Source organism: Rhinichthys klamathensis, unplaced genomic scaffold, assembly GCF_029890125.1.
Source record: "Rhinichthys klamathensis goyatoka isolate OS25496 unplaced genomic scaffold, OSU_Roscu_1.1 h1tg001620l_1, whole genome shotgun sequence".
NCBI lineage: Eukaryota > Metazoa > Chordata > Actinopteri > Cypriniformes > Leuciscidae > Rhinichthys > Rhinichthys klamathensis.
This window is the reverse complement of record NW_026607479.1, coordinates 240-9,390: the sequence shown is the minus strand read 5'-3', so window position 1 is coordinate 9,390 and position 9,151 is coordinate 240. Positions and strand designations below refer to the sequence as shown.

At 38.1% G+C, this 9,151-nt stretch overlaps 1 protein-coding gene across 1 annotated transcript; it reads right to left on the bottom strand.

The window, feature by feature from the left end:
• Positions 1 to 6,029: 6,029 nt before the first annotated feature.
• LOC130079909 (proline dehydrogenase 1, mitochondrial-like) lies at positions 6,030 to 8,086 on the bottom strand. Its single transcript, XM_056245152.1, has 3 exons — positions 7,945 to 8,086; positions 7,767 to 7,855; positions 6,030 to 6,454 (listed from the first exon to the last, which is right to left on the bottom strand). Exons 1-3 carry the CDS (start codon positions 8,001 to 8,003, stop codon positions 6,264 to 6,266), a joined length of 339 nt encoding a protein of 112 aa, XP_056101127.1. The 5' UTR covers positions 8,004 to 8,086; the 3' UTR covers positions 6,030 to 6,263.
• Between the last annotated feature and the right edge of the window lie 1,065 nt (positions 8,087 to 9,151).

Sequence of the window (9,151 nt, the reverse complement as noted above, 5' to 3'; positions counted from 1 at the left end):
TTAACACTGATGATTTTGGCATACAGCTCATGAAAACCCAAAATTCCTGTCTAAAAAAATTAGCATATTTCATCCGACCAATAAAAGAAGTGTTTTTAATACAAAAAAAAAAAGTCAACCTTCAAATAATTATGTTCAGTTATGCACTCAATAGTCAATACTTGGTCGGACATCCTTTTGCAGAAATGACTGCTTCAATGCGGCGTGGCATGGAGGCAATCAGCCTGTGGCACTGCTGAGGTGTTATGGAGGCCCAGGATGCTTCGATAGCGGCCTTAAGCTCATCCAGAGTGTTGGGTCTTGCGTCTCTCAACTTTCTCTTCACAATATCCCACAGATTCTCTATGGGGTTCAGGTCAGGAGAGTTGGCAGGCCAATTGAGCACAGTAATACCATGGTCAGTAAACCATTTACCAGTAGTTTTGGCACTGTGAGCAGGTGCCAGGTCGTGCTGAAAAATGAAATCTTCATCTCCATAAAGCTTTTCAGCAGATGGAAGCATCAAGTGCTCCAAAATCTCCTGATAGCTAGCTGCATTGACCCTGCCCTTGATAAAACACAGCGGACCAACACCAGCAGCTGACATGGCACCCCAGACCATCACTGACTGTGGGTACTTGACACTGGACTTCAGGCATTTTGGCATTTCCTTCTCCCCAGTCTTCCTCCAGACTCTGGCACCTTGATTTCCGAATGACATGCAAAACTGAGCAACAGTCTAGTGCTGCTTCTCTGTAGCCCAGGTCAGGCGCTTCTGCCGCTGTTTCTGGTTCAGAAGTGGCTTGACCTGGGGAAGGCGGCACCTGTAGCCCATTTCCTGCACACGCCTGTGCACGGTGGCTCTGGATGTTTCTACTCCAGACTCAGTCCACTGCTTCCGCAGGTCCCCCAAGCTCTGGAATCGGTCCTTCTCCACAATCTTCCTCAGGGTCCGGTCACCTCTTCTCGTTGTTAGTGATGTTACGTCTGACACCGACGCTCCGAAGCTTGCTTCAAACTCGAACGGTCCTTGCAATGAACCACTGCTTCGGAGCTTGTATCATTACGTCATTAGTCATGTGAAAATGACGTCTGAAGCAAACCCACTGCTTCACTCCTGTAGTGAACCACCTGACTGCTTTGACAGCCCAATCCAGTGTTGACAGGTTTGAAACCTGGCGGCTGTATTTCTTATAAAAGTGAAGCCAAACCATGGCAACACCGTGGGTTGTAGTAGTCGGTGTTTGGATTGGTGTTATTGTTGAGGAGAGTGGATTGAGTTTATTGTTGAGGAGAGTGGATTGAGTTTATTGTTGAGGAGAGTGGCAAAGAAATAATTACACACACACACACACACACATCATGCTTAATGTTTTATTATCAAGGTGAACACATGAAATTCATCAGTGTCTGGAAACTTCACCTACATAAATGAGTTTCACAGCACTACACTGTTTCAGCTTTGATCGCCTCGGTAAACACGTCATAAACGGGCCGTTAACATAAGCCTACTGGCATTTTATGGTTGTCAGCTTTGTTGCATTACATTTACTTCACCAGGAGATGGTGCTGCAATTTCTATCTGAATGAAGCTTCGAGTAATGAACCATTTTCGACACAATTGTATCGGAAAGCAATAATGCTTCGAAACGCTTCATTTGGCCATCACTACTCGTTGTGCAGCGTTTTTTGCCACATTTTTTCCTTCCCACAGACTTCCCACTGAGGTGCCTTGATACAGCACTCTGGGAACAGCCTATTTGTTCAGAAATTTCTTTCTGTCTTACCCTCTTGCTTGAGGGTGTCAATGATGGCCTTCTGGACAGCAGTCAGGTCGGCAGTCTTACCCATGATTGCGGTTTTGAGTAATGAAACAGGCTGGGAGTTTTTAAAAGCCTCAGGAATCTTTTGCAGGTGTTTAGAGTTAATTAGTTGATTCAGATGATTAGGTTAATAGCTCGTTTAGAGACCCTATTCATGATATGCTAATTTTTTGAGACAGGAATTTGGGGTTTTCATGAGCTGTATGCCAAAATCATCAGTATTAAAACAATAAAAGACCTGAAATATTTCAGTTGGTGTGCAATGAATCTAAAATATATGAAAGTTAAATTTTTATCATTACATTATGGAAAATAATTAACTTTATCACAATATGCTATTTTTTTGAGAAGGACCTGTAAATGAGGATGACTTGACTTGACTAATGTCAGGTTCGCATCTTTTCTCTTTATTCCAGAGCATTTGATGTTTTGTATTTGTTATCGTTCAACTGATTATGAAATTGGCATGATACATTTACCTGACATAATAAATTGTTACATTTGATTTTATTCTGACTGACTCTGAAATTGTTTTCCCAAGTAGAATAAATGGATTCGTATGTTACCGCAAGACTGCGTCACATTAGTGATGACTAATATTTGGCACTAATTCAAGTGTACTTGGTTTGCAAAGGCGCACATTTAAGTTGTTTTGTACGCGTGTTTCGGGCGTGCTGTTTCCTTGTGGCTTAAATAACTAAATAAGGTCAAATAATAAACTTTCAAAAGTCTGAACTTAAGTCGGATATTCCAATCCATTTATTAACATAACGACAAATAAAACATTTCTTAAACTTAACTCAAGTCAGTCTCCATGATTACACGCCGTGCCTCACGGTCAAAAACCATGCACCTCGCTGTGCGCCACACCTGCGTTAATGAACCCTGGTCTTAAGTTGACTTGTGCCAGAACACAGTGCCAACCCATCCCAATACACAGAATGGCTCCAACACAAACACAAGAAGTGAATTTCCATTTAGGGCAGCAAAAATGCTGGTTGACCAACCTAAATCTGGGTGTGTCTTACCTCTGTTTTAATTTAATGTTACTTTAGATAAGTGTACGTGCACCACGTCATGGCCAATCCAAAGCTATTATAAGAGAAGTAAAGTTGGTTGATGAGCATGTTTCTCTGAATCTCTGCACACTAAACACACTGACTGATTGTCCTCCAGACAGAAGAGTTTGAGTTTCTCACCATGCACATCACAAAACGTTTTTTAACACAAGATTACTAGGAGGTTCAGCTTTCGAGGATCTCCTCCTGCAGACCGGACACGGGCGAGTTTTCTTTGATCTCCAGAACTGTTGAAGACACTCTTTACAGAAACTATGACTGCATGACAGGACAACAGGAGACTTGAAGATCTCCATACACACAGGACAAGAAAGCTCCTCCACAGATAACGACTCACATTTTCACTTTAAGAACTCCATTAATCAAACCTGACTGTCTATTCAGACATAAAAGCCTCAACCCCTTCCCGTTTCATTTCTGTTTTTGCTCAGATACTCCATAGATAGAGGAACCATGGCAGGAGCAGAGAAATAAAGCCACTTCCTGATATCTTTTACAAGAGGGGGTTTTTGATTCCCCTATTACGTATTCAAACTTGTCCTGAAATGAAAGAAATGCACTAAAAAGATTATGATTGTGCAAAAAAAACCTAGCACTTACCATTACTAACACGTAAGAATCACTTGCTACAAGAATATTATTAAATGACTGCTAGTCTGCTAGAGTTTAAAAGAAAAGCCTCGTTCCCTCCATGCATGTAATAAAGTCTCCATAAGACCTGGTTATGCACACATTATATATATATATAGATTACATAACTACACATCAAAAAAGAAACTCAATTAGTAGTTCAATATTTGATATAAAATTTCATTTTTATTTAAGACATGTTCATATACAGTCATCCAGATTCATCTAACAGTGCAAAAGTGTCTAATATCAGCCTAAAATCAGCCGCATTTCATTATTTACATGATAAAAGAGCAGTAAATATTTCAAACAACTGAAAGATTCAAATGCACACTTCATCCAAAAACTCATTTAAATTCAAACCCAAACTTACATTGAAGTAGTTTTTAAAATGAGCAAAAGAAAAACAAGCAAAACATCAGTCATACACTGAACAGAATACCCAGTGCTAAAATGCATTTAACTGGTTAATAGTATACCATATCATTATGATTAAATGTCTATCAAATATATTACAAAAAAATAACTGAAAACCGTCCATGTACCTCACAAAGTCAACGGGTACATTTTTTTTTCACTTCACGCATTATAGTCCTTCACGCCTATTGTGATCTCAAAACTCTGGCCAGTTGATAATACCAAGAATATCAAAATCAACTGCTGGCGGAAGATCTTCCTATTTAGCATCTAAACTCTGGATCAGTTTCCCTAGCATTGTCCGGGAAGCAGACACACTCTGTCAGTTCAAAGCTAGACTAAAAACACATCTCTTTAACCTGCCATACAGATAGAGCATTATACATTCCTATTATTCAAATCAGTTAAATGATTATTATGCTGCATAGATTAGGTCATCCGGAACCGGGAACACTTCCTACAACACCCGATGTACCCGTTTCATCATAAGAAGAATGGCATCTACGCTAATATTAGTCTTTCTGCTTATTCTGAGGTTTACTGTAATGGGCCGGATCCGGGCCGTATCCGGACCAGACGGTGGACCTGCGCCTGGACACGACCACAACACATCACTGAAGTGTCAGCAGAGATAGTGTCAACTAGACTCTCCCCTGTGAAGGCATCATCGGCACTGATCCTCAACAAACCTGTCTCCATACCGGTGTGTCAACTTTTTCCACCTTTGTTGCCATTGGCTTAGGGGAAATTAAATTTAACATTTAATTTAATATTCAACAATAATATTGATCTGCGTGCATTGTCCCTATTATACAAGAACTGAGCTGGACGATGACATCACTGTTTACTCCAGAGCGCCTATATATATATAAATTAACTAAAAAAAATTTAAAACAAAAATGAAACATCACTGAACTTACTTAAACTGGACTGTGACGCTATTTTCTTCTGTAACAAACTTTTTTGCATTATTTTCCTGTCATCTCTGTAAAGCTGCTTTGAAACAATCTGTATTGTAAAAAGTGCTATATAAATAAATGTGGTTTGAAGTACATACCATCTATATATATATATATATATATATATATATGTTGCATGTTATCTCTGAAATACAGATATTAGCATTTTTAAAAAGGTGTGGGATTAAAAATGGCAGCTGATATTGGTTCAGTTGTCACACTAGCAATGTGTCTGATACAGTATCTGAGCAGAACTCAAACATAGGGTAATTTTACAAGAGAACTATGTACTAAAAACTGAAAAGTTTTTCTTTTGCGTTTTTTGTAAAGTTATTATGCGGCCAGGCCAGTAGTTGGCGATGTCACTTTGTAAAACAACATTACATGCCTATAGACTACAGATTATAAAACACCTATAGACAACACTTGAGTTTTTGTAGTTTATATTCAGGCGATAATGGCCAAAACCAAAATAAAAAGTTTTCCGTTTTTAGTTTAAAGCAGTGTCGTGTAAACGGCAGTACGGCACAGTATGGTCGTAAGCTAATCCAAACATAACCAGTGATGAACAGCTGACTCTAACGGCACAGAGATGTAAAGACAGTGGAATGATTAAGAGCTGATTTAAAGACAACATTTAACGGACTCAATTTACAGTCTAAGTAACTGTCCCAAACTTTCTCCACATCTGACATGACTTAAACCATCTGCTCTGTTCATGTAACTAAACATGTCTTGACTTAACTTACTTGTCTCACCCAATATCCTATATTATTTTCCACTGAACTTTCTTTCACGTTGTTTAATAAACTGCAATAAAATATATTTTTAAATATTTGCTTTTCATCAGATAATGGGTTATGAGGAATACAATAAAATAAAAAATATAATATATATTTAAACAATATATTATATATTTGCTTTTCATTGGATAATGGGTTTTATGGGTTAAATAAAAATAAATAAATAAATATAAATATTTTAAGTGTTCTTAAATGTAATTCAAAATATATTTTTAAACAATTAACTTATTTTAAATTTTTGCTTTACAACGGATGTTTTATGTGGAATAAAAGATAGAATATAATTTCAAAAGTTTGCTTTTCGTCAGATTAACTTGTCTGACCTTATTTCCCTCTGAATTTTGTTTCATGTCACATCACAGACGTTAAACGTATTGCAAAAGCGATTTCATGTTGTCTTTAACTCTAGTTCATTTTACAGCCACTGATGTACACAAACTATGACACCTATTGACTGTATTAATGTCCATTTTGTGATGAGTTCCCCACGCTCACATGGTTGTGCTCACCCGTAGGGCGAGGGGGTCCATATTTTAAATACAGTTGATGTTCAGTTGTGTGTGTGTGTGTGTTTTAGTACGCAGGTCTGTAGAGCAGTTGTCCATTGAAGAGTCTGCGCTGGATCTCTTTCCACAGCAGACTGCGTTCTCTTTTCGAACCCTTCATGAAGCCGCGGTTCTCCTGCGCTCGGCGTGACAGGTACGGGATGACCTCGTTCACGGGACCGTAGGGAACATACTTGTATACCGGGAATCCTGCCTGACCTGTTCGCAAAAACACACAACGGTAAACTTCCTCAGCACATTTCATTCTATTTATCAGCATCAATATTAAAGGGGACATACAGTATTATGTTTTTTTTACATTTTCAACATGTGTAATGCTGTGGTTTGAGCATGAAAAAGGTCTGCAAAGTTGCAAAGCACAAAGTCCCTCCAGCGGGAGTTATTCTCTATATCAGTGTCGCAGTTTCTGAACTCCCTGAAACGCCTCCATTGTAGTCTTGAGTTTCTCCCAGGAGCGAACACGTCACAATATTCCTCATTTAAATAATTCCTCCCCAATGGCATACGCAGAATAAAGGGGCGGGGCCTGGTTGAGTTAGTTAGTAGTGTGTAGAAGCTCACGGTTATTAGTAAGGAGAGTGGCATTCAACAAACATGCGGTTGACCAATCACAACACACAGATCCAGCTGACCAATCAGAGCACAGTACGCTTTTTAGAAGGAGGGGCTTCATAGAGACAGGAACTAAACAGAGCGTTACTGACAGACTGGGAAGAGAGGAGCTGCAACAGTGTAAATGTGTTTTTTTGAACATTCAAGCGTGAAAACCTATAGACCCCTTTTGCGCCGACGTCACAGTTACGTCACGGCGCTAGCTGGAGGCAAAACAAGGCTTGGCCAATACAAACCAGCATAGATTCGGCTACATAATAAGGAGCTTAAATTGTTGTTATTATTACTAAATGTCATCTTGTTGTGTTGTTTGGTGCAAGAATCGATGAAAAATTAATATGCTGTATCTGGAAATTTTATTTCAAGAAAATATTCACGTCATCCACTCACGTCTTGTACATGACCATTCAGCACAAAGTTATAGACATCTAAAGATTTATATATGTTTTTCTTTACGATCGGTTTCTCTATAAGGTGGGTGTAGAAGTCAGGCCCCTCAACCGAGGTAACGTTAATCCTGTCAGATCGTCCATGTGAGCGTGTGAGCGTGTAGGCTACGGGTCGGCCAATCTGGTTCCGTCCGTTAAAATTAACTTTTGAAAATAACAATCGCGGTCCTGGACAGTGAGTGACCTTACACATTAAGATAAAATCTGATTTTCTCCAGTCATTGCTAACAAAACTTGCTAACTAGCGTTAGTGAAGCGGCCAGAGGGATCGTTCTGCCTCCACCTAAGCTCCGCCCACATAAAAACGTCACCATGTTTACCAACTGAAAAAGGGGTCTATTCTAGTAGAGCCCAAAAAGTAAATCTAATATTAAAGGGGACCTGTTATGCTTTTGCAAAGTCTTGATGTCAACATCTGTTCCTTCCCACACTGCTCTTTTTCCACTCACCCAACGGGAAGCTGATCTGGTCGCACATTCCCAGCAGCTGTCCAAAGTAAACCTTATTCTCAGTGGGAGAGAGACTCATCTCGTTCATTCTGTAGAGAAAAACACACACACGCCCAGCAATAGCATTAGATACTGAGCTGAATGTATTTTATGCATCTCTTCTCGGCTCTAGACTCACTTGTCCAGTGTGAATTTGACCGTGTCCTCATTGTGAGACGCCACCATGACATTGGCCATCCTGTTGAGATTAATCTCCTCCAGAATGAACTCCAGACACCTTACAGAGAGAGATAATGGTTAATAAAAGCTTCTGGGGCTCGATCATTGACAGTGACAGAAGAATAAAAGAAATGAATCCTGAAATATTTGATTCTGTTTGTAGCAACAAGTCAAAACATTCCCGTCACAATGTGCGTGCGAATATTCCCAGTGTTATGATGACGCACAAAGAGTGACATTGATGGGCAAACAAGGTCAGCAGGTGTGTTTGGTGTTGAATAAACTATTCATTTGAGATGAGACGCGAAACTAAATTAAATGGTACATTCTGTTTTCAATATACATTTCAATTTACATTTAAACAATGTATTTTTGCTTTTGATCCGATAATGGGTTATGTGGAATAAAATAAAATATATACATTTAAACAATTAAATTATTTTTTAAATGTTTGCTTTTCTTAAGATAATGGGTTGTGTGGAATCAAATTAAATTAATTAAAATAAATAAACAAATAAACAAAAAGATTTTATGTATATTTAAACAATGAATATATTTTAGAACATTTGTTTACATAAACCATTATCCAATGAAAAGCAAATACTCAAAAATATATTACCTTTTTTAAATATATATTTGATTTTCATTAGATAATAGGTTATGTGGCATTAATGTATAATTAAATGCTTGTTTTTTTGGATCACATAATGGGTTGTGTGGAATAAAAGTACTTAAATAATTTTTTTTTTTTTTTTTTTTTTTTTTTTTTTTTTTTTTTTTTTTTATCTGTGCCTTCCCCCACCACCCCCAAAACAATAGTTTCATCTTTCTCACATTATATTTAAGGTAATGACCTTATAAAAGTCCTTTTCACCACATGGTTTAAATAGATGCACATTTCTTTTACAGTGTTTATCAGTATTTCATTATTGTACTATAAGAGGCGGACAGAGTACAGAGCTTTGTTACTTGAGTAAAAGTACAGATACCCCTTGCTAAATTTTACTCAAGTACAAGTAAAAGTACTACAGTCAGATGTCTACTTAAGTAAAAGTACTAAAGTACTTGTTTTTAAAAGTACTTGAGTATCAAGAGTACAAGAGTAGATTTTCTAAAAATTGCATTAGTAATCTACTGCCACAGTGCTTACATTTATGCACAGAAAC

Excerpts from the sequence above, each read along its gene's own strand:
- LOC130079909 (XM_056245152.1), bottom strand. The coding sequence starts at position 8,003 with ATGGCCAATGTCATGGTGGCGTCTCACAATGAGGACACGGTCAAATTC. Across the intron at positions 7,856-7,944 it reads GTCAAATTCACACTGGACAA|AATGAACGAGATGAGTCTCT; the intron begins GTGAGTCTAGAG and ends TTTTCTCTACAG. Across the intron at positions 6,455-7,766 it reads CCAGATCAGCTTCCCGTTGG|GTCAGGCAGGATTCCCGGTA; the intron begins GTGAGTGGAAAA and ends TTTTGCGAACAG.